The sequence below is a fragment of the Micrasema longulum genome, unplaced genomic scaffold, assembly GCF_059751315.1.
Source record: "Micrasema longulum isolate JH-2025_06_02 unplaced genomic scaffold, ASM5975131v1 h1tg003068l, whole genome shotgun sequence".
NCBI lineage: Eukaryota > Metazoa > Arthropoda > Insecta > Trichoptera > Brachycentridae > Micrasema > Micrasema longulum.
The window spans coordinates 30,356-57,559 of NW_028280170.1; the positions used below are offsets into that span (position 1 = coordinate 30,356).

Here is a 27,204-nt window from a genome sequence, read left to right on the forward strand (position 1 = left end):
AATAAGTGTTTATTCCATCTGCCAGTCTGTAGCACTAACTATGCACAACACTCTTTCCTTTATCGTTCTTGCTCAAACTACAATGCTTTTTTTCATCTTTTGAAATATTTAACATGCCCCTAAATTTATTTAAAAATAAAAGAAGACTCATTCTTTCTGGCTGCGATTCGCTCCCACTTGCTATTTAATGATTCTCAAGATTACGAACACCTGAACACATAGTCCTACACAAACACACCTTTACACTTTCTCTCATACAAATACACACAAACACACCCTTTTGTTGCACTACAATTTAATATGTATGATTTTTATTTAGAAACTTCGTTGGTTTGTCTTTAAACTGTATATTTTTTAATTATAAAAATAAAAATACTTTATAGTTTTATTCCACTTTTATTTATATTTTTTTTACCAGTGACTGGGTTTCGTCGTGACCGACATCGTCAGACTGGTGGGAGACTAAACAAATTTCTATGTTATATACAAGTGCAAGCAGGGGTTGCAAATCATGATTTTATATAATTATGGAAATGAAAAAAGAAAATGTTAACTAATGATAAAGATCAAAGATACTAACTCAGGTTCATATTTATTATGCTGCGGTTCATGCTAAGCCGGGTACGTGGGCCAAACGGGAAGGTCGTTCAAAACTAGGATTAATGAACACTTAAAAAATTGGAGAAAAATAAAAAACTCATTGTATCTTTTTTATGTTATAATATCATTATTGACTTTGTTTTTATAAAATAAATAAATAAATAATACAACGGAATAAAAAGTATAATTTCTACAGTTTAGCAGTTATCTGCTTTCTATTTATTATCTTCTACCTTGCATTAACAGACGTTACAAAATTCATCCTTAAAAAAAATAATGAAAACTTTTTTGAGAAGGGAACATGAAAATTAAAAAAAAAAACTTTTCTTGTAATTTTTTTTTCATTATTTTCAGATAAAACAAAGGTGAAAAGTGCAGACAGTCCACATAAAAACAGTTCAAAGACAACAAGACAAAAACTGCTGGTAAAATGCCGCCTGCAGATCCTGAATTCGACCTCATTCGAAATGGGGAGGTGTCGGATGTTGCCGATTGGTACAAGGACCGATCTGCGTTGATTACAGGAGCTACAGGCTTCCTTGGGAAGGTGCTGATAGAGAGGATCCTCAGGGTTACTCCAGCACACAAGTTATACCTGATGCTGAGACCGAAGAAGGGCAAAGACGTGAAGGAGAGGCTTGAAGAATTCTTAAGCAGCCAGGTAATTTTGATAATAGGGTATTATCATACGAGAAGAATATCGGATTCAACCTACTCTACAAATAAAGGATTAGTGTTTATTATATAAACCTTTATAATAAGTATTTTTATTCATTATTTTCCTTTCGAAAACGATCGTTTCGTAAGTTGGTAATAAATTTTGTCACAGAAGTTCACGAGTAATGCATTCATTTTAATGTTGGTTATGCCACAGGCCACAGATAGAAATATAAGGAGAGTTGTCTATTATTATCTTACCCCCTTACCAACTCCTCACTCCAGTTCCAGTCACTGACAGATGTAAATGAAAACGGATAACGTCTTACATCTCGAATTTCTTTTATTATTTTCTGGTTTTTAACCTTTTCTAAATATTAATTTATTGTGATAATGATAAATTGAATTATCAATTTATCATGAAAATCATTAACCACAACTCGTAGCGTTTGATAAGTGACAGGACGCAATAAATGTAAACAAACGATACATAGAAAAAGGAAGCTATCTACAATACTCTATAAAATTCATAGACATTGATAAAAATTAAATCCGATGACGTCACAAACATCCGAAGACGTCATACTTGATGACGTCACGAATTGTTTGTTTTTGGCATTATTCAAATTACTAGAATTTAATCCTTTATATCTCCCTTATTTCTTAATGGATTTTAACAAAAAAAGTACTGATCGGCTTATGATTTTTCAGATTAATTTATTAGTTTATAAAAAAACAATTGATTTGATGACACTTACCTTAAAAAAAAACATTGAGGTAAAATTAAATACAGATGATGCTTTATAAACTCTTGTGTGGCTGTGATGTCACACTAGTCGACATAGGACACAAGACTTGATATATATCTCTATTTTTTTAAATGATGAATTCATGTTTTTGTAATTTTCAAATGGACATTTTCACACCGGATTTGGAAAGTAAAATTTGTATAACCATGCTAAATGTTAATTAAAAAAATATGTGTATTTGCTACGCGAAGAATGAATGTCCGCTAATTCAGCAACACACCTGCATAAGAAAGAGCACTAATATAGAATTCATAACAAGGAAGACAGAGACGCTGTTTTTTGGCGGGTGTTGTGTATAACCTATTCAGTATTCAGTCGGTTGATGACAGTGATAGAAGACGCACGTGCGTAATATGAGCGACGTATTGATGATATTTATTTGATTTTGCTATTCAAGTGCTCAATTATACGTTTATTTGCATACATTATGAATAAGAAATTATTAAACAGTATGTCACCATGTTTTTTTTTCAGATGTCTATACTTTAGAATATTCCGTCTTTTACTAGTCGTAACACGAGGTTACATCACCGCGCGCAAAGGGATTATTTACCACAGTCTTTTTGGAGTTAAACAATTATTTGAAATCATGTTGCCGTACAAAACGCGCAGTAGAGTAAAAAAGAGTAACTGTCTATGCCAGTTTACTGTGAATTCAAAGCTGTATGTCGGGCCTTTTTACGCTGCTTCGCGTTTACTGATTACGAGTAATGTTCCGGAACTTAGGTTGACTGGAACGCAAGACGGGTTCTTAGTGCTGCATCTAGTGTAAGCATAGATATAAATTTAAAAAAAAAAACATATTTTTTATAACAGAGATGAAAAACATTGTAGAGAAGGTAATATAGAAGTCTAGGCATTTACAGGGCTTATGACCTGAAAAAATTTAATAAGATGAATCTCACACGCATAAATAAAGGTTTCAGCTCTTTTACTTCACAAACATCAACAGATGAAAGAATTTAAGAAATATAGATGTTTAAATATGGGTGTCGGCCTCGTGGTGTAATGGTCAGTGTATTTGTCTACCATGCAAGAGGTCTCGGGGTCGATTCCCAACATGGTTGATATGAAATATTATTTGAAAGAGTTTTTTTACACTAAAATATTTTATAGTCCCAGGAGGGTACCTGAAGCGTAAGACTGATCATCTTACCTTCATGTAAACAAATATCAATATACGCTGCGATTGGTGTACCAATACAGTGCCCTATGCACCATTAGGTGCGGAAAGGGAATGATGATGATAATGAAATATGGGTGAAATGGTGAATGTTACACAGTATGTAAAGTGGCCACTTAAACCAGCCAATGACATGTCATAAGTCCTGTAAATGCCTAGACTTCTATATTACCTGCTCTAAAATGTTCTTAATCTCTGTCATAATATGTTAATATTAACAGCTCCCCAGAGAGTTAAATCCAGTCCTTGTCCACAAAAATTGGGACAAACTCAGATTATGGTTGATGTGTTCATCTGGTCCATGAAGAAGTATAGGTATTGAAAAATGTTTAGGCGTTGCCTAGTTTGTAGGTGAAATAATTCAATTAGATGAATCTCACACGCATAAATAAAGGTTTTAGCTCTTTAACTTCACAAACATCAAGAGATGAAAGAATTGAAGGAATATAGATGTTCAAATATGGGCACAATAGTGAGCGTTACACAGGGTGTAATGTGCTAATTTCATTTTATTATTTTTTTGTTTTAACAATATACATAGAGGTAAAAAAGAGTATTAAAAAATTAAAGATATTTATATACCAATGAAATACATATTAAAAGCAAAAAAAGTAAACAAAAAATCCCACAAAGAAATTGCCTGTCTGGATATACAAGATTTTTTTATGAATTTTTGCTCCTATAATAAATAGACAGTTATATTATTTTTGTGTAATTTAAGAAACAGAAAAGAAAATATTTTTTAAAGAATTATTAGGTTTTTTTATAGCAATTAAAAATGGAATTAAAAAATGTAAAAAACATAAAAATATTCCTTATTGTTAAAGGGCAACAAAATATATCATTGAAAAAGAGTTCATATCTTTTGTTTGAATCCAGGATAGTGAGTGTTTTTTAAAAGAAGGAAAATTTTGAAAGTTTGGAATCAATGAAACATTATCAGTAAAAAAAGAATGAATTTTTTTGGACCGATAAAATATGCATGTCTCTGTGCTAGCCTCGTTTTACAGTGTGATATTTTATTTATTTATTTAAATCTTAAAGTAGGGCACACATATCATACATATTGTTATGTGTGTTCTAATAATAACATTGCAAATATATTTAATTTATAAATTGTTTATCACATATGTCTTGACCATTATTTTAAATTTTGATATGTTTTTTTCTTCATAAATATATTTTTCCATTTCGTAATACTTTTTAATTGCTTTAAATAAAATTGAATTTTGTGACTTTGCCTTTTTCCTAAATGGAAGTCTAATTTTGTTCTTTTCTCTAGCATTGTGATCGTGTTCATGTTTCTAACATGACGATGTCTTGACTTCTACATTACCGTCTTTAAAATGTTTTTCATCTCTGTTGTAATGTGTTAATATTAACAGCTCCCCGGGGAGTTGAATCCAGTCTTTGTCTACAAAATTTGGACGAACTTAAAATATTGTTGATAATTTTTAATGTTATTTTTTCTACCAGGTGTTTGACAGCCTCCGAGCGAACTTTCCGGAACGCCTTTCGCAGGTCGTCGCCATCAGAGGAGATATTCTACAAGAGGAACTCGGCATATCTTCAGTTGACAAACAAGAACTGATCAAGAACTGCCAAATCGTCTTCCATTGTGCAGCTAACGTCAGGTATAAAATTCAACTACCATAGGTAGTTTTTTACATACACTTTTTTTTGTTAAAGTACATAGCGTTCAAACATAACCAAAAATAGCCTGTGCGTAGAATATACTGATTTACATTTAATAACATATATATACAAAAATCAAAAAAATGTTACTTGTGTCGATATTCGCTAATAAGCGGAATGGGGAATGTTGTAAAACGTAAAGTGGCCACTTAACCTAGCCAATGACAGGTCATAAGCCCTGTAAACGCTCGAATATCCATAATCCTGAATTTGAAAAAATTCTACCTCATCTCTGTAGGGATATTAATAAAAATATATACTGATTTAATCGGTTTTACGTTACAGCACAATTGTATGTTCAATTTTGCACATATATATGTACATACACACACATACGTACCCAAATATACACCAGTGGCAAATGGTGATTTTATTTACAGGTAAGCTGTAAAAAAATATCATATATTTGTACCTACATAGAAGGTACATAATATAAAGTAAGTAATATATACTATAAATTGTTATTTTTCTGTGGTTCTGTGCGATACAACAACTCTCATCCATGAAATCAACTCAAACGATGTAACTTCGTTTTATGTTATATTATATATATATTATCAATTTATTTAAAATATAATTCATTAAAAATAAATAAAAAATACCACAATGAATTCAGTCGATATTAGGTATTCAATTGAAATGTCAACTGACCGAATGTTCTAGTAATTAATAGTGCTAAAAACGGCCGCGTAGAGCGCTATATGTCCTGCAATATGACGCATGAAAGTAATTATGGTCTTATGTTAAAAGTACCATCTCAAAGAAAAATAGTCCTTAAGAAACAATGTTTGAAATACCGTTTTCCAAATCAAGAATCTTTAAATAATTAGCGTAATCTGCAAGTTTAATCTAGGAGAAAAAACCCACACAGGGTTAATGCATTCAAAATACAGTATACTTATTTGTATGAAAACATAAGCTGGAATAATCGGCTAGTTTCTTGGCTCACCGCAGGCGCTAGACACACTTCATTAAAATTTATATTTATATTAGGATAAAAATACAAACGGTGGAAATGATTTAAAATAAATATTAATTATTTATTTGTTTTTCTGTAAATAAAGTTACAATAAAACATGCTTATGGTTAGTCAAATAAGTAGAAAAGGTAACAAATAAAATGCATTGTCTCATTTGCCCAAACCAATATTGAATCAACTGCTCTAAAAAATGTATAGCTTATGTTATATTTTTGTTCTTACATTGTGCGTTTTGTAATATAAATAATATAAATGTACATAAATGAATGAGGAAGTTCAGTCGTTTTTAAAAAAAAAATATTTATTAATAGACTGTTAAACTAAGTAAAAAAAATTTTTTTTATTTTTATATATCGTATTATGGGCGCTACGATTTTTCAAAGTTTTGTATTTTTGAAATAACTCCGCGCGTAACGTCAGAGGTTCATTTCCGCTTATTCTCATTCAGTTCTTCCCATTGGTCCAGAAGCGACAAGCATACCGGAAATCTTCCATAGCTCTCAGATCATGGATTGATTCACATGAACCAGTGACGTCATTTAAAGTAGTGCGTTTTTGTCAAAATATTTATTATTATTTTTTCTGTACATTTTCAAGAAACTTTGCCGTACAATTTAATGCTCTAATTTTTACCCCGCGCAAGAAAACATTTTTTGTATCCAATTTCCCGTAGGGCTGAAGTTCCTCATTATAATAATATATACGTAGCGCTTAAAACTGTCTGTACTTTTTGTTAATTATCTCTGTTTATTAAGTCTTCTTTGTTTATTCTCAAATGTAAACATATCTTTTAAAAAGTAAATTGTTAAGTGTCTTCGGCACGGGTTACCCCAGTGAGGTCACATTATTTTTATTTTTATTATTAATAATATTTTATAATGGAAAAAAATAAGGATAAATAAATAAAGATACGTATACACATAATAAAAAATACGCAATATTAATATTTTAGAATAAGAAACGAAAAAAAAACTGTTTTACTAGCAATTTAGCTAAAGTAACCAAACAGTTCCATGGTTGACTTGAACATATTTACATGCGGATTTTTTGATTCTCTATATTTTATGATACGTTTGAATATAACATTCCAATGCGTGTTGGTTTACTATGGATAATGAAAGTATGGAGAAATCTAGCGACATCTTTGAACCATGTTTTGGTTCCATGGTAGTATTGTTGACTCACGGACCAAAGGTGTCCGAGGGTCGAATTCCACTCTACCGAAACTCGATTTCCATTTTTCCACCACAAGTTATTTACGACTTCTAGGAAAATGGTCTGAATATTTAAATATTTCACTAAACAATAAAAATAAAAAAGTTGTTGAATAGTTTTTGAAGACCTGTTTATTTATAGATATAGGATATTATATTGTTATCATGTAGCATTGGTTTCCAACATAAAATCAAAATATTTCTGTTCTTGTTAATATAAAATAATACTACAATATTTTTGAACTAAAATTAAAAAGTGCAAAGTTTATTTTTTATTTTTCGTAAACTAAATATATTTATCGCCTGCGGCATTAAAAATTTCCGCTAAGATCAAAATAATTATTATTTCTGTCACATGCGGTTCCGGGCCATCTGTCGTATCTGTTGCACACGAATAATGCAAAATGTCTATGTTTTTGTACGATTTCTTCCAGTGCAAACTTTATCGGCTTATACGGGGCGAATTGCTATTCCAGTAACTCAATCCCCGTAAACTAAAAATTCTGAGAAAGAACCTGAGGCCCGAAGGGCCGAACTTTCTAATATGTACCAGTCAGCAATAGTTGGTCTTTGCCTGATTTTATTTTTTAAATAATTTATATTATTTTTAATTTATCAGTGTTAAGAATATAATGGACAGTTCGTAATAAACATGATTTTAAGCTATGAAAAAAAAGCATAACGTAACGAATTTTGTGTGATATTTATTACAGATTTGATTTAAAACTAAAAGATGCAGTCACAACAAACACAGTTGGGACTAAAAAGGTTCTGCAGTTGGCAAAAGAAATGAAAAAACTTGAGGTTTGTAAAATTTTGCATTTGAGGTTTGTAAGATTTTGAAATCCTTTTTTTTTTCTTTCAAGTTCGTAAGATTTTGTATTTAGGTTTGTAAGATTTTGCATTTAATGTTTGTAAAGTTTCGTGATTAAAATTGTTTAAATTTTGTATTTGAGGTTCTTTAATTTTTTTATTTGAGGTTTGTTAGATTTTGTATTTGAAGTTTGTAAAGTTTTGTATTTGAGGTTTGTAAAATTTTGTGTTTGAGGTTTGAAAGGTTTTGTGTTTGAGATTCGAAAGATTTTGTGTTTGATAATGCAATTATTACCTTTATTATTATTTTTTAAATTAATATTTGAGTTCTTATGATTCACTCAAATATTGCGCTATTCCTTGTTCTTGTAAACATGTTTTTGTTTTTTTAAGGGTTTATTTTCTTTATAATTTTCAATGTGTCTGATCTTTTCAAAGATTAAAAAATTCTACAAATAATCCATTTATTATTCTCAATATAAAATTTCAGGCTTTTGTCCATGTTTCAACATCCTTCTGCCATTGCAACAGAGAAGTTCTGGAAGAAGTGAGTTATCCATCTCCTCACGATCCAGAAAAGATCATCGACCTAGTCAACTGGATGGATCAAGATATCCAAGATCAAATCACCCCCAAGTAAGAAAAGTCCATTACATATTATAAAAACAGAAACGTTACTCAAGAAACATTAAATTTAATTCTTTATGAAACATAACTTTGATTGAAATATTTCAACACTAGCGTTGTCCATGAACATATGGACAAACTCAACATTTTATCGATTAAACTAACTGGTTTTATAAAAGTATTTTTTAAGGCCTAGTAGGTAAAATAATTGAGACAGATGAATTTCATCCACATCAATAAAGGATTTAGCGCTTTTACTTGTGACTAAAATGTGACGATTTTAGACCTATAAATACTCTATAAAATATGAACAAGTTCTTGAAAAAGTAGTAAAGTTGCAGCTTACAAAATTTTTAGATGTAAATGATATTCTATGTGATCAACAATCGAGATTAAGGTGTAAAAATTCATGTGAAATGGCCCTTAATATTGTTGTAGATGACTGGAAAGAGAACATTGATAAACATAAATATGTAATTGCAGTGTTTTTAGATTTTAAAAGAGCGTTGAAACCATTGACAGAAATACAATCATTAAAACATTAAAAAATATTGGTATTTAACACACGGAAATAAAATGGTTTGAAAATAACCTCAACAATCGCATGCAAATGACAAAGGTTCATAATGAAACGTCGGATCAACAAAAAAATGATTTGGGAGTTCCACAAGGATCTGTTCTGGGACCACTATTGTTTATTTTGTACATAAATGATATGACTTTAACATTGTCTGATTGCCAAGTTTGACTTTTTGCAGATGATACTTTAATTTATGTAGCTGATAACTAATATGATTCAGCAATGAGAAAAATAAATGCAGAATTAAAAACAGTCTTAAAGCAAATAAGCTAAAACTAAATGTAGGAAAAACAAAATGTATGATAATGGGTAAGAAACGCTGTTTTAACAGTGATCACAGTGTTAAATTAGATAGAGAGGTTCTTGAGAATGTTAAAAGCATAAAATATCTAGGAATGTGTATTGACTCTAAATTATCTTTTCAAAAAATGCAGACTATACGAGTAAGAAAATCGCAAAGAAGGTATCCCTGTTAAGAAGGATAAGGAATAAATTAGACATTAAAACCTTTCTGCTGATATTTAAAAGTATCATCGTTCCCCACATTGATTATTGCTCCAGTATTTTATATTTAAGTAATGAAGAAGATCTAAAGAGACTCCAAATAATACAAAACAAAGCGATGAGGATAATATTAAGATGTGGGAGACGAACAAAAGTTGAGAAAATGATTCAACTTCTAGATATCACGACTATTGATCAAAGAATCAAATCCGATGTTGCTAATGAAATAAACAAAATAATTAAAGGAATAGTTCTAAGATATTTTCAAAATAAACTAAAAAATAATGAGTTCTTTCATAGAAACTATGCAACAAGAGGATCTAAAAATATAAGACTGGAAAAGAAATCAAAATCAATGTCCCAGAACTGCCTTATGTACAAGAGAATACAATTATTTGAGGAAACGCAAATTTGAGGAATGCCAGAAAGCATAAAAAATGAAATAAATGTAAATATATTTCAAATCAAATGTAAAAAGCATGTATGTGAAAAATATTAGGTAATATAAGTGTAAATAGTGAATATAATTAATGAAAATGTACATATGAAACAGTGAATATTATAAATTAGGATATTAAGTGTATAATAGTGATAAATAATGTTAGAATAAGTATAGATGTAAATATTGTGTTTGTAAATATATATTAGACTATGTTAATCATAGAACTAAATAAAATAAATAATAATAATAAAAAAAAGTCAACAGATGAAGGAGTTAAGGAAATGAAAATTTTTGAACGTAGGCAGAATCAAGTAAACTAAAATGATCACTTAAACTAGCCAATGACAGGTCATAAGCTATGTAAATACCGAAACTTTAATACTCTCTCCTTAAAAATGCTTTATTTCTTTGCTGCAATAAACTTCAAAGTTTGTATTTTTAATTATTTCAGGTTACTTGGAGGCTTGCCGAACACGTATGCCTACAGCAAAAGTCTTTCTGAGCAACTTGTGGCGAACAGCGCTCAGCATTTTCCTACTGTGCTGGCGAGACCATCCATTGGTAATTATATACATTTAACTTTAAAACGTTTAATACAACAATATAATCATATCAAATATTCAATGTTCCATCAAACGACAGAACATTAAAAAAAAAACAATTTTACAAATCTATAAAGAGAATAAAAAAAAACTTTACTTTATGTTATTCACGTAGACGCCAACATTATTTTAATATGCCAACATTTTCTACTAAACATTTTGAAAAGCATAGTAGCATTTTATTTTTATCAAACAAAGAAAACATAGATAAACTAACTGTATTACAAAATAAAGCCTTTAGAATCATTTTGAAAAAAAAACAGATACCCGAGGGTAAAGTCGATGGTAAATGAAATGAAATTATTAACATATAAACAAATAATATTTTACAATACAATGATATTTGTTCATAAAATTATAAACTCTAATAAAAAAACAGAATTTTGGAAAAAAATTGATCGGAACCAGCATGAACACGATCACAATACTAGAGAAAAGAACAAAATTAGACTTCCATTTAGGAAAAAGGCAAAGTCACAAAATTCAATTTTATTTAAAGCAATTAAAAAGTATTACGAAATGGAAAAAAATATTATGAAGAAAAAAACATGTCAAAATTTAAAATAATGGTCAAGACATATGTGATAAACAATTTATAAATTAAATATATTTGCAATGTTATTATTAGAACACGCATAACAATATGTATGATATGTGTGCCCTACTTTAAGATTAAAAAAAAAAAAAAAAAGTTATGTATATCAGGGAATAAATTTTCTATAAAAATTTGCCTGATGAAATAAAAAATTATCGACGCCTTTTCAAAATTCAAACCAAAGGTAAAACTGATGGACATGTCAACAGTAGGAATAATCGGCGTGCGTGCATGAGAAGATGTATGAATGTAGAGGAAGCGAGGTCTGTAAGCCAAGATAGAGTGTTATGGCGTTCTATCCTCTCTGCTTACTCCTACGGGGAAACGGCGTGATGGTTTGTTTGTTTGTTTGTTTAATTAAATGTTACTTTTTAACATTTATATCATATTTAAGTTTTTTATTTTAAAATTGAGGAAACATGTTTTTTTTTGTTTTTTTTTCAGTGTATTTTTCTACAATACTTGAAGTTTTTTTGTTAAGTAACTTGAAAAGCTTATTTTATAATTTTCTTCACCATGTGTAGTGTGTATATGGGCGAGTGTGTATGTGCGTGTGAGTGAGTTTGCGTGTGCGTGTATATGTGTGGATATTTATACATGCGTGCGCACGCAAGCGCATTTGCATGCATATGTATGTGCACTTATTTATAAAAAAAATATTTATATACCTTTATTTATTTTTTGAAATATAGGTGTATTTTGTACTTAAAATATTAATATTTTGATCCCACAGCAAGTACAAGAGGTTGCTTCTTTTTTGGTGTGGTATTTCGTTTCGTTTTTAGTTTTTGTACTTTTGCTTTATTATGTATTTAAAAAAAAAAAAAAATTAAATATGTATCGTCCCGTTATAAGCGTAGAATTCTTGATGATATTTTTTTTTAATAAAAAATATTATCCGCCCTCTAATTTTGAGCCATTTCAGTTGCTTACGATTAACTCTAAACTCTCGTGATTTTATAACTGTGCTTCTTTTAAAGCTGTTTAAAAAAAGTGTTTTTTTGTGAAGATCAAGTGCCGAAATTTAACTATTTATTACAAAACAATTTCTGTATAATATAGTGCTACCTATCTATGTTCATTTAAAAATACAAATGATACGTTTTTTCTTGTATCACGTAAAATTACTCCAATATCAAAAGTAATATCACACAAGTTTATCTGACATCTTAATCAAAGTAAAATAATAATAATCAGAAATTTTAAGCGGTAAATAATGCGTTTAATAATAACGAACAAAATTAACAAGCGGATAGATTCCTTGGTACCTACACTCTACACTACGCGCACAGATGCGCATCTACTATTATCTCCCAGCCAAATGTGAACCAAGTGTTTTTACAGTTATTTACTAGGAAAAAGACAATAGATCCTGTTTACTGCATAAAGTAGGGACGAGTTTGAGTTTGAGTATCGTCTACTGTCTTGTTAACCTTAATAATAAGTTAAGGAATGCTATCTTTGTTTAGTTTTTTTTATATTTTACTTTTTGTGCTGTTACATGTTCACTTAATTGCCATACTTACTAGTTCTTTGCTCAATGTATTATTATTGCGTTTTTTAAAATATTTTTTTTTTATTAACTTTTTAAAATCATTCTTGTTGTTGAAATTGAAATTCCATTTGTCGATGCGTTTCGAAGCTGCAAGACTTTTTGTGATGTTAACTATCATATTATGTAAATGTTATCAACTATCAAATTTAGTAAATGGGGTCTAGAATTTCAACCGTTCATGCGCTCAGTGGCTGCAAGATTTGTTGTTATCTAACTTCCAATTTTATAAATTTGCTTTTTATTTCGTTTTTAAAATATCACTTATACTCTAAACTTCATTGTCAAATATAAATTGCAAAAATAAAAATGTAAATAGGGGCTGGATTTCTTATTGTCCATGCGCTCTGTAGCTGCAAGACGTTCTGTTATCTAGCTCATATATATCATTATTGGAGACGAGGAACTAGAATCCCAACCGTCCATGCGCTCTGCAAGCTGCAAGACGTGTTGGGATATTTATTTATTGTACAGCGCCCTTGAGGTGATTTTCACAAAAATATCGCTGTATAAATTATCCAAACATTATTGTTATCAGATAGACAACATGTGGTAATAAAATGTTTGTTATATTGTTTAGTAATTGCTTCATGGAAGGCGCCGATGCCAGGGTGGATAGAGAACCTTAATGGGCCAACAGGACTTATAGTCGGGGCAGGAAAAGGTAAGATGATTGTACTACCTGAAATTTTTGACCACAAAATTAACAAAATATAATTAGTGGGGTCTAAGGGGTACTGTTCAATTGTATGCCGATGATACTGTTATTTTCTACCATAATCGTAACCTGAAAGAACTCGAAAACATAATGGAGACAGATTTCAATAGTCTAGCTGACTGGATAAGATTAAATAAATTGAGTTTGAATGTTAAAAAAACATGTTCCATGATTTTTGGGAACAAACTGGACTTAAATATCAATATTTCTCTCGGAACTGGCTATATTGAAAAGACCAATGTAACTAAATACTTGGGACTATTTATTGACTCCAAACTTTCATGGCGCTACCAATTTGAGCATGTAAAATCAAAAATAGCACCCGTAACTGGTGTATTGCATAGACTTCGAGGCTTGCTTCCTCATTCCGTTTTGTTTGCCGTCTACTACGCTTTGATTTATTCCCACCTATCGTATTTATCAGGCATATGGGGTTTTGCCAGCAAAAATCAGATCTCGGAAATACAAGTTCTTCAGAACAGAGCTCTAAGAAACATTCTTGGACTTAAACGGGATTCCCATGTCAAGCATATCTACCGACAAACAAAGATACTTCCTTTCAAGGTAATGCCATTGCATGACATAACCAATACTAATATAAATATCATCAACTTTTCTGCTCACTCAAATTTAAAACACACATTTGGTCATAATATTCATAGTTAAAATTCGCGTTATTCAAGTAATCTCCATGTGTCTAAGTTTTGCTCAGCAAAGTTTGGCAGTAGGTCCTTGGAAAATATTGGCCATTCCGAATATAATAAACTGCCTGATGAGCTAAGACACGAAAAACTGAATAAAAAATCCAGGAGTGTCGCAATTAAAAAATATTTCTTAAATCTTTTTGATAGTGATAATTATTAATGTAGTTTATATAAGATGGTGTTTTATGTTTCTTATACAATAATGTTTTCTTTTTATTTTGGATGTATTAATTTGTATAATATTATGTATTGTCAAAAAAATGTTTTTTCTTAAGTACGGTCCCAAATGAGTTTCTAATAACTCCTGGGAGTATAATATGTAATTTTTGTATTATATGTTTTATGAATAAAAATTCATAAAAAAAATAATAATAAATATATAAAGCAACTTCTCAATAAATTAGAACTAAATATTAAAAAATGCAAAATAATGTCATTTCATAGAACAAAACAACCAATTTCCTTCGAGTACCTATTAGAAAACTCCAAAATTGATGTAGTCAAGTCCATCAGAGATTTAGGAGTTGTTTTGGACTATAAACTGACATACAACGAGCATATAGATAATACAGTAAATAAATCACTGAAATTACTTGGCTTCATTAACAGAATATCCTCTGATTTTACTAATGTCCGTACAATCAAAACTCTTTATTGCTCAACTGTTCGCCCTCTTCTTGAATATGCCTCAGTGGTCTGGTCTCCATTCTATGTCAATCGCATAAATCACATTGAATCAGTCCAACATCGCTTGCTTCGAAAAATAGCGTGGATGCTCGGACTAGAGAGAGATAATTATTCTTATGCTGAAATAGAGTCAATGTTAAATATTTCTAGTCAACAAAAACGTAGAACTAATATTGACTCCATATATATGTTCGGCATACTAAATGGTATAATCGATGTTCCATCATTACTGGGACAAGTAAAAATCAATATTCCGACTCGTAGATTGAGAAACAATGAAGTACTGTTCATCGATCAGCATAGAACAAACTATGGCCTAAATTCTCCAATGACCCGCCTTTGTCGTATTGTTAACTCAAGACAGGATCTGGACTTTTTTGGTTTAAGTTTACAACGATTTAAACGAGCACTAAATAAATAGTCCAGATCTTGTCTCGATGTCCCTTATGCTTGTCAATGCTTCTTTCTTTTTTCTTTAAATGTTTTAAACTACTCTTTTATTGTAATATTTAAACCTTATAAATTGTATACATGGACAATGTCCGTTAATAAATAAATAAATAAACTTCGTTTTTTACCACTTTTTTGTAATTTGTCTAACGACCGATTTCAAGGCTACACAAACCTCTTTGTTTATTTATTTATTCATATATATATACATATTACAAAAAAATATATAACGCATCCCTAACTCTGAGGCCAAGAGCCCTGTGTTGAGTTGGGATACAACATAATGGAAAGGGCATATTATTCAAGAATACTACCAATAAATATTATAACCCAACATAAATTTCAAAAAACATCTGGACAACACGCTCCATAGTACTATATATAAATCTATTCAATGTCTCGCAGCAGTCTCCTGCAATGCTCTCTTCCCTTAGACTAAATCCACACTTGTACACTTCTCCTGAAAATGGCATTTGTTTTGGAGAAATTTATATGTTATACAAAAGAGAAATTTCTCTGAGTGAAAGTTGTACGAATCTTTTAATTTTTTTAATGAAGGTACACATAAGGCTGCAGTCTGTTTATACGAACGTATAGTGTGTATGTGCGTGTGAGTGAGTTTGCGTGTGCGTGTTTATCTGTGGATATTTATACATGCGTGCGCACGCATGCGCATTTGCATGCATATGTATGTGCCTTATTTATAAAAAAAATATTTATATACATTCATTTATTTTTTGAAATATAGGTGTATTTTATACTTAAATTATTAATATCTTAATCCCACAGCAAGCACAAGAGGTTGCTTCTTTTTTGGTGTGGTATTTCGTTTCGTTTTTTGTTTTGTACTTTTGCTTTATTATGGATTAAAAATTTTTTTTTTTTTAAATATGTATTTACATTTTTTTTTGCACCACAACAGGCCAGGAGGCCTAATTACAGTGGTGAATTACATCACAGAGCACCCAGGCTTGAGAAAAATCACATTTTTAGTTTTTGTGTTCTCACCGGGAATCGAACCCGGAACTTTCCGTGCGTGAGTCAAGCGTCTTGACCACTACACCACGGAGGCCGCCAAAATATCGTATCGTCCCCTTATAAGCGTAGAATTCTTGATGATATTTTTTATGATGATATTCTTGAGAAGTTTATATGTTATACAAAAGAGAAATTTCTCTGAGTGAAAGTTGTACGAATCTTTTAATTTTTTCAATGAAGGTACACATAAGGCTGCAGTCTGTTTATACGAACGCGAAATGAGGAAATCATACGATTTTGCCATTTTAAAACGAATGTTTTTTTTCATTGGCACAATAATAAAAAAACATAAACTAGATAAACACAATATTTTATTATAAAAGATTTATGTAACTAAAATATAATTACTTTTAGACCGGCAGATTACACCACTTCAAATTAAGACTGAACTTAGGTATCAGGGATCTCAATAAAGACTAAGTATCTAAGTAAAATTTGTTGTTATAATTTAAAGATAGTAAATTGAACATGAAAATGGCCGCAGCAGAATTTTATTTTTTGTTTTTGAAAAGAAAAACAAGCATTTTAAATCACACACATTTTTGTGACCATTTCCTTTATTTATTTACAAAATGCCTAGACTTCCATATTCCCTTATTTAAGGTATTCTCCATCCCCGTTGTAATTTGTTAATCTTAATGACTCCCGAGGCGGTGCAATCCAGTCTTTCGTCTACGAACATTTGAACAAACTCAAATATTGTAATGAAACCAACTGGTCCAAGAAGAAGTTTAAAAATTGGAAAATCGTTTTCAGGCGTTGCCTAGTAAGTGAAATAATTCAGTCAGATGAATCTCTTCGCAACAATAAATGTTTCAGCTCTTTAACTTCACTAAAATCAACAGATGGAAGAATTGAAGAAATATGGATGTTTAAACATAAGCAAAATGGCGAAGGTTACACAAATGTGCCTAGACTTCCATGTTCCCTTATTTAAGGTATTCTCCATCCCTGTTGTAATTTGTTAATATCTATTTCATTTTGAAATTCCCGTCTTACAAGAGCAGCATGACAAAAATACTTGATTTATACATAAACACATATTTTTTCTACAAAACACTCAGATTACCCGGAAGATGGCTCCTGCAATGGTACCCGAAACGTCGGAACGAATCCATCTTACACGGGATAACCCAAAAATTTACATTTTTTTTATTATTGTTTATGTTTTTCAGGTGTGATAAGAAGCATGCATTGTAAGGAGAACTATTACGCCGATATAATGCCTGTGGACATATGCGCTAACGCTCTTATTGCCCTGGCATGGAGAATCGGAACGACGAAGTAAGCATTTTTTTCTAAAGTCTTTTTTAAAATTGTGATACTTTTATTTTTTTATATATTTTATCTGCAAAATCGGCGTTTGCAAAGGTCAGCATAATTGCCTGCCATGCAAGAGGTCTTGGGGTCGATTCCCGATATGGTTGATATGAAATATTTATGTAACCTTTCCCTCACCAAACATCCAAAAATTACACATGATCCGAACGGGGGGGCCAAACGACCCCAGCGCGTACTTGTATATGGCTTTAGAAGACATGCATATTTCATGCATATCGAAAATGTTTAATTCTTTTATTACTGATAATATTTAATTGATTCCAAACTTTTGAAATTTTCCTTTTTTTTCAAAAAATGTACTATCCTGGATTCAAACTAAAGATATGAACTCTTTTTTTCTATGATTTATTTTGTTGCCCTTTAATAATAATAAATGTTTTTGTGTTTTTTTTTTCAATATTTTTTATTTCCTTTTTTAATTACAAAAAAATACCATATAACCTTTTACAGAATATTTTATTTTTTCTTTCTTATGTTTTACAAAAATATTTAACTGTCCATTATTTATTAAAGGAGTAAAAATTCATTAACATTTTCTTGTATACCCACGAACAGGCCATTCCTTTGAGGGATTTTTTGTTTGCTATTTTTCTATAAATATGTATTTCATTGCCATGTATTTATGATTTATTTTTTTAATACTCTGTTTTAATATTATGTTTATTGTAAAAAAACAAAAAAAAATAAAAAAATAATAATGATAAATTAAAAAGTTGTGTTTATGGCCGTGCAATAATTTTAATCATTTGTGTATTTTACTTATTTTTGTTAGTTTGCCGAATGCTTATGTACATAAAGTAAAATTGACCCTTGTATACAATTTAATTATTTTAATATTTAAAAAAACAACTTTTCAAAAATTTAAAAATAAAAACAGGAAAATACTTTTTTCTATCTATTTCACGATTGCAAAAAATATACGGCAAATAGCTTTAATAATACTTGAGTTATCGAATTAAAGTCGGTATATGGGGGATTCGGATCCCCCCCTTCGGCCCGGCTAGGTTAAAGGGGTGTTTTCACACTAGAATATTTCACTATCCCTAGACTGGTACCTAAAGCGTAAGACTGATCATCTAACCTTCATGTAACTTTTTTTTATCAATATACGCAGCGATTGGTTCATCAATTCTGTGCTCTATGCACCATCAGGTGAGGAAAAGAAATGATGATGATGATATATTTTTATACGCCCTCAATGAGTTCTTACGGTTTTTAAATTATTCTGATTCAAAACGAATATATGAAACTAATTATTCATAGATGGCGCTTTTATATTTTTTTATTGAAAAAATGCTATTTTTACATCTAGTATCAATGGAAAATTTACAAAACTCGGTTTGCAAAAAGTTTACACTATATTGATCGTAACAAATACCACAACAATATACTTTTTCTCTTTTTCACAAAATGGTGTACAAAACAACAAAAAAAATATCTTATTTTTTGTAAACGTCTTACACGGGGCAGTTTCAGTACGTAAATGTTTTCCTTGCCATGACAGATAACGAGCAGTTTTGCAGTTGACAAAACGACCAATCTTGTGACGACCGACTGTTTCATTAAATTCTTGACTTGCTTATTTGTAAAAATTTCAGTACAACTCAATAAAGTGTTTATTTAATAAAGATATTATTGTTACACTGTTTCAGGCCTAAAGAACTAATGGTTTGCAATGTCACAGAGTCTGGAGTCAATCCGATAACATGGGGACAAGCTCTTAACTATGGTAAAAATTCATGATTAAATTACTAAGTCTATCTTACAGAAATAATTACAATCGATTCTGATTGTGGATACAGAATTTTATTTTTTAATTTGTGGTCGAAGTTGACTGGCGCCTGTAAAATGTGGCTACGCACACTGCATATCATAAAGATAACTTTTTGAAGTTGAATATTTTAACAGGCGCAAAATATATGATTCGTTAGAAGATTTTACCGGTTTAAGATTAGTTTAATTAGAATTTTGAAGGTTATGATTATTTATGATGTCAAATGTATTTTGTATTTTTTATTCTGGTTTAAGTATAATTTTCACATCATGAAAGATCTAAAGATAAAAAGGCGTCTCTCCCACACTCTGAGGGAGAGACGCCGCGGTACGTGTGGACGTGCCCTATGAATCCATTTTCTAATTTTATTATTTTTTTTTTTTATTTAAAACACAGTGAGTTTTTTTTGTAAGAAAATAACTGAAAATAAATTATTTTTCAAGCCTTAACACCATTCCTGCTTATTCTTGTGAAAAATGACTTCCTGAATCCGAATATCACCCACCGCTTTTGGGGAATATCACCACTTTTCAGTAGTAACACTGGTCTCTTCCTTACACTGTCAGCCTCGCGGTGTAGTGGTCAGCGCGTTTGCCTACTATGCAAGAGGTTTCGGGTTCGATTCACGACTCGAATGACATGAAATATTTATTTAAAACAGTGTTCTTAAACAAGAATATTTCAAAGTCCCTAGACTGGTACTTGGAGCGTAAAACTGATCATCTTGTCTTCATGTTACAAAAATGATCAAGATACACGGCGATTGATGCACCAATGCAGTGCACAATTAGGTGCAGAAAGGTAATGATGCTGATGATGAACACAGGTCTGCAAAAAAATATTTTTAGATACCTGTCACCATTCCTGCCGATTCTTATATAAAATTGCTTCCTGAATCCGAATATAACCCCAGTTTCCCCCCACCGTTTTCAGAAGACCTCCCTTCCCCCCAATTTTCTTCACTTTTCGATACTAATTTTATGCCCATGAATTTGATTTGGAGGGGTGAAAATGATCATTTTTTCATATTCTATTTTATACAGCGTTTAGCAAAGCAAAGGGGAAATTCTGAGAAGAAAGGTGCCGTTCTTTAACAAGCCGCGGCTCTGACTTGTTCATCAGCTCTCCCATTTCCTACGATACCAGCATTTCCTCTTATCCAGCATATTTGAATGATCATCCCTCTTATTTTTAGATGCTTAATTTTACTTTGAATATTTACAAATAATGGATTTACTGAGTCTCAGTTATAGCTTGAACGCCCGAACGACAATCTGATAATATTTTTGCAATAACCCATCTCTCGGGTAGTTTTTTAAATAATCATTCGAGAGCTTTTGGTATTGCGAGTATTTCAGCCTTAAAAACTCGGCAGAAATTGTCTAATTTAAATGTTCTGCCTGGTAATTCTGTATCACTCTTTATACAAATGCGGCGTCTCTCCTAACGCGGCGTCTAACCTGAAATGACCCTAATTATTAGATTCATAAGTTGACAAAAATCGAACTTAGATTTTAATAATATTATATATGATAAGTGCAAGTTATTTAAATTCCATATTTTTCAACAATATTTTGAGTTTGTCCAAATTTTTTAAGACAAGGACTGGATTTAACTCCCTGGGGAGCTATTAAAATTAACATATTACAACAGAGATGAAGACCAAGAAGGTAATATGGAAGTCCAGGCCTCTACATGGCTTATGACCTGTCATTGGCTGGTTTAAGAAATTAAAAAAAAATAAAAAATTCAGGCGTTGCCTAGTGTGTAGGTGAAATAATTCAAATAGATGAATCTCACCCGCATAGATAAAGGTTTCAGCTCTTAAACTTCACAAACATCAACTGATGAAAGAATTGATGTTTGTGAAGTTTAAGAGTTTGTTTTAATAATGTTTGTTATGTTACTATAGTTTTAAGAAAATGTTTTTGTATATTTGGATACGTTTATTTATGTAAATTGTTTGTTAACATATTTTTTTTTAATAAAAAAAAAACAGAGGCATTGAGGGGATCTTGAGGGGTGGGGACGACGTGTTGTCCTCTGTCCATACGTCCTCCTCCCCCTCCTTAATCTGCATAGAGTTTGTATTCCTTAGGAATATTCATAATAACTTTCCTCTATGCGCAGCTGACAGAGAGTCCCTCAGGACTCTATAACAGCTGCGGGTGGATGGTGGGCTTAAGGGTCTCCCCTCAATGATGAAAGAATTGAAGGAATGTTGATGTTCAAATATGGGCAGAATGGTGAATGTCACACAGTGTGTAAATTGGCTACTTAAACCAGCCAATGACAGGTCATAATCCCTGTAGATGCCTAGACTTCTATATTACCTTCTTTAAAATGTTCTTCATCTCAGTTGTAAAATGTGTCCATATTTTTCCTAATATTTGTATGTTTAAAGCTGTATTTTTTGTTTAAGGACGAAAGCACATGTATAAATATCCCTTCTCCATAACCCTTTGGTATCCTGACGGGTCCATCAAAGCAAGTTGGATCCTTCACTTATTAAGCGTCATGTTATTCCACAAGATCCCGGCCTACTTGATTGACATGTTGCTTGTTATCCTCAGGAAAAAGCCTTTGTAAGTATTGATTGAATTAACAAATTAAATGTATCAAATTAAATGTAAAATATTAATTCCATGCCCTCGAGACGGCCCCTTCTCGTATATTTTATGAGCGAAATAATGTTTCAACTTTTTCAACGACAGATCAGAAGCCCTGTAATTGCCTAGAATTCCATATTTCCTTCTCAAAACATTTTTCCCTCTGTGTTGCAATAAATTAACATGAAATATTTTAACAAAGTTTCAGTATGTCGAAATGCTTCCAGACTGGCTGGATTTCCTTTCTAGGGAGTTATTCATATTTAAATTTATTTCAACAGAGAGGGAAAACATTTTTGAGAAGGGAATATGGAAGCCTAGGCATTTACAGGGTTTATAACCTGTCATTGGCTGGTTTAAGTGGCCACTTTACACACTGTGTAACATTGATCATTCTGCCCATGTTTAAACATCCACATTTCCTCAACTCTTCCATCTGTTGACTTCTGTTGACTTTTGTTGAATTAACTACCTGGTAAAAGAAGAAGATTAAAAATTGGAAAATTGTTTTCAGGCATTGCCTAGTAGGTGATTTGGTTCAGCCGGATGAATCTCACCCTCGTGATAAAAGTTTCAGCTCTTTTACTTAACAACAGCCAACAGATGGAAGAGTTGAGGAGATTTGGACGTTCAAACATGGGCAGAATAGCGAATGTTACTCTGTGTGTAAAGTGGCCACATAAACCAGCCAATAAAAGGTCATAAGCTCTGTAAATGCCTAGACTCCTATATTCCCTTTTCAAAAATGTGTCCCTCTCTGTTGAAGTAAATTAAAATTAATTACTTTGATTCCATAAAACTACAAATACATGCCTAAAAATACAAATTTGTTATGGTTACATATTTTTTACAGCAATTTACATTTATTGGTATAATATACAAAAGGATTAATACGTTTAATACTAACAAGTATTTTTAAAATGTTTTTTTTTGACAAACTCTAAAAATATGTTTTTTTCTGAATTAAGCCTTCAATATGTTCATATTTACCATGTGAATTTTTAAATCAAACCGTTTATGGGTAGGATAAAATAACCTTAAGGCAATACACCCGCCCTTACATGTTTAAAAACTGTACATGTATAATGTGAACTATTTAAATATTTAAAAAAAATTGGTTTGTTATTTCCATTTTTGTTTTTATTATTGATGTAATTAATGGTCAGGGCATTAATCTACCATGCAAGAGGTCTCAGGTTCGATTCTCGACATGATTGATATCTAACATTTATCCGAAAGGGTATTTTTACTTTAAATTTATTTCAACAGAGAGGGAAAACATTTTTGAGAAGGGAATATGGAATATACAGGGCTTATGACCTGTCATTGGCTGGTTCAAGTGACCACTTTATACACTGTGTAACATTCACCATTCTGCACATGTTTAAACATCCACATTTCCACAACTCTTCCATCTGTTGACCTTTTAAAGTAAAGGAGCTGAAACCTTCATTATTTTTTAAATGTTTTCCCTCTCTGTTGAAATAAATTTAAATATAATTAACTCCCTAGGGAGGAAATCCAGCCAGTCTGCAAGCATTTAGACATACTCAAACATTGTTGGGTATTTATGCACTTAAAATATTTAATAGTCCCTGGACTGGTACCCGGAAGCGAGAGACTGATCATCTTGCCTTCATGTAACAAAAATGATCAAGATACGCTGCGATTGGTTTTCCAATGCAGTGCCATATGCACCATTATGTGCAGAAAGGGAATGATGATGATGATTTCCATTTTTTGGCACAATAGTTCAGTAGACCTAATTATGTATTTATTTATTTATTTATTAACGGGAATTGTCCATGTATACAATTTATGGGACTTAAATATTATAATAAAAGAATAGTTTAAAACATTAAAAAAAAAAAAAGAATCATTGACAAACATAAGGGACATCGAGAAGAGATCTGGACTATTTATTTAGTGCTCGTTTAAATCGTTGTAAACTTAAACCAAAAAACTCCAAATCTTGTCTTGAGTTAACAATACGACAAAGACGGGTCATTGGAGAATTAAGACCATAGTTTGTTCTATGCTGATCGATGAACAATGCTTCATTGTTTCTCAATCTACGAGTCGAAATATAAAATTTTACTTATCCAAGTAATGATGGAACATCGATTATACCATTTAGTATGCCGAACATATATATGGAGTCAATATTAGTTCTACGTTTATTAATAATTACAATGGTTAATTAGAGCAACAAACGTCCGCTTAGACTTGAGAAAAATCACACTTATTTTTTGTGTTCTCACCGGGAATCGAACCCGGAACCTTTCGTGCGTGAGTAAGGCGTCGTAACCACCGCAACACAGAGGCTGCCATACCATATAACTGAATTTTAATTTTATGTCTGAAATATATCTTCTTAGTTATTGATATCTGGGCTCATCTTAAGGGTTTTCGTTTCAGCATGGTTAAGACCCAGAAGAGAATATCCGGTGGACTTGATCTTTTAATCTACTATACCACTAAGCAATGGATCTTCGACAACGCCAACTTCCAGGATATAGAGTCCTGGCTGAACCCCAAGGATTCCGCTCTCCTGTACACGAATATTAAAGCTATTAATTGGAACAGTTACATGCTGAATTACATCCTTGGCGCTAGGGAGTACTGCTGTAAGGACTCCCCGGATACGCTTCCCAGAGCAAGGAGCTTGTTGAAGAAGTAAGTAGGAACCATAGTAAAATTAAAGCAATTTATTTAGGTTCTCAAGTTTTAAATACTTGGGAGTTAACTGGGGGTGGTGGCATAAACGAAGAACTCGCTACCCGCCTAGAAATTGCAAGAGCAACTTTGAACACGGTGCGTGCTGTCTGACACCAGTCGAGCGGTTCCTAATAGGTGTTCCGTGGAACCCTGGGATTCAAATAAGTTCAGGAGAAAGCTTTATATATTAATGTATATTTTATTTTATTTTTTATTTTTATTTATTAAGGAAAAACAACAGTTATTATATAAGATACAAAATAGTACATATATCCAGTTAAAGGTTTTCACAAATATAATGATCGAACATGTTACACAGTAAAGAGAAAGATAATATATTATATAAGACATGAGAGAAAAAAAAGAACTCCTAAGAAGGTTAAGGGATGAGGAAATAGAGTGGAGGAGTGGAAAAGAGGGATTCTCATAATATAGTTGACCAATTCAAAATTTTGATATTATAATACAATAAACATAATTAGAGGAACATAAACTTATTACACACTGACAAATGTTTCATTTTACAGTGTTTCAAAAAGTTTTTCTTTGAAGTCACAATTTTTTTCATTAAAAATATCTAAATGGGGACAAAGTAAATTAAATTTGGAGCAGCTACGATAAATAAACGAGTTTTGAACATAATTTTTTTTGGGCATTGAATTATAAAAAAAAATGAACTTGTCGTGTTGACTTTACGGGACAATTGATTGAAATACGCTCCCAAGAGATATGGACTATCGATAAAATTGTTTAAAATTTTGAAGAGGAAAGACAGATCAGAAATGCTTCTACGTTTAGTAAGGGAAGTTAAACTATGAAAGGAAGAAGAGTCTTCATATGAGTCAAAATATGTAAGTGATTTTCGATCCAGAAGTTTAAGGAATCTATTCTGTATTTTATCTAGTTGTGATAAAAAAATTGTATTGTATATCTAAATGGGGACAAAATAAATTAAATTTGGAGCAGCTATGATAAAAAAACGAGTTTTTTTGGGCAAATGTTAATACAAAAAATATTTATCCTTGCTACGCGAAGAATGAATGTCCGCTAATTCAGCAACACACCTATACAAGAGAGAGCACGAAGATATAAGTCATAACAAGGAAGACAGAGACGCTGTTTTGCGACGGATGTCGTCTAAAACAGATTTAGTCTTCAGTCAGTTGATGACAATGATGGGGGACGCACGCGCGTTACATGAGCGGCGATTTTAAATTTATTGTGCTATAACAAGGCTTCATTAAATGTTTATTCGCATAAATTATAAAAAAATGAATTATTAAACAGGGTGTCTTTAAAAACATAAGTTTTGAATTTTTTTTCAATGTCTGAACTTAAGAATATTCCAACTTTTACTAGTAGTAACTCGATGTTACATCACCGCGCGCAAAGGGATTATTTACCACAGTCTTTTAAGATGTAATGTTTTATTTTTCAGACTCTACATTCTGGATCAAGTCATCGGATACTTATTCTACGGATTCATCTTTTGGCTTCTATGGACATATTCCACGACTATTCTCAGCCTAGCAGAATCCACTTTGAATTCTCCGACGCTTCTATTTGGAACACAAGAAAAAGTCCACGCGTCATAGAACTTAATAAATAGTTATACAATTTATATTTGAAGCACTTACTGTGAGGTTATTCATTATAATCAAACAATAAAAATTACTTTTTTTTCTATTTTGTTTGATTAAATCTACAGTGGAAAAACTAAAAGAATCTTTAATATTCACTCTTGTGTGGCTGTGATGCCACACTAGTCGACATAGGACACGAGACTTGATATATGTTCAATGTACTTCACTGCTCACTTCTGTTCAATGTACTTCATAGTCCTAACGCTCCTATATACCTGCGTGAAAAATGTCAACGCTTATCAGTTCATGGTTTACCTCTTCGTTCTAATTCTCAAGGCACTCTCTTAATACCCATCCACAATTCCTCTTTCTTCTCTAACTCATATAGTGTCCATGCGGCTCGACTCGCTCCAATCATCTCCCATCCATCATCAAAGATGTTACTACATTATCTCTATTTTAATCACGTCTGAAGAAACATCTCTTTTCTCTTCCTTAATCTCTCCTCCTTACTTTTTTCCTCTTTCCTCTTTTTTCCTTTTTCCCATTGAGTAATAGTTAAGGTAAGTTATAAACAAATATGTTTAATTTTTTTTATATATCTTTAGCTTTTTAATCTTTTTTTTTATTAAATATGTTCTGTAACTTGAATTATAAAAATAAAACTGGTATTTTATTGGTTGGTTGGAAGAAATTGCCATTTGGCAATAAGCCCACAAATGTACAAATA

The 27,204-nt window shown here is 31.4% G+C and overlaps 1 protein-coding gene across 1 annotated transcript; it reads left to right on the top strand.

Annotated features, from left to right (window-relative positions):
- The first annotated feature begins 955 nt into the window (after positions 1–955).
- On the top strand, positions 956–26,575 carry LOC148271151 (putative fatty acyl-CoA reductase CG5065). Its single transcript, XM_088241773.1, has 11 exons — positions 956–1,261; positions 4,726–4,883; positions 7,851–7,941; positions 8,441–8,586; positions 10,555–10,664; positions 13,433–13,516; positions 17,625–17,733; positions 19,443–19,519; positions 21,987–22,149; positions 24,592–24,849; positions 26,330–26,575. The coding sequence occupies exons 1-11, from the start codon at positions 1,031–1,033 to the stop codon at positions 26,484–26,486; spliced, it is 1,584 nt and encodes a 527-aa protein (XP_088097899.1). The 5' UTR covers positions 956–1,030; the 3' UTR covers positions 26,487–26,575.
- Positions 26,576–27,204: the final 629 nt, after the last annotated feature.

What these genes read in the sequence shown, in the direction of transcription:
- LOC148271151 (XM_088241773.1), top strand. Translation starts at nt 1,031, where the DNA reads ATGCCGCCTGCAGATCCTGAATTCGACCTCATTCGAAATGGGGAGGTG. An exon ending in GCTGGCGAGACCATCCATTG is followed by an intron (nt 10,665 to 13,432) that starts GTAATTATATAC and finishes TATATTGTTTAG; the next exon opens with TAATTGCTTCATGGAAGGCG. An exon ending in TGGAGAATCGGAACGACGAA is followed by an intron (nt 17,734 to 19,442) that starts GTAAGCATTTTT and finishes ACACTGTTTCAG; the next exon opens with GCCTAAAGAACTAATGGTTT.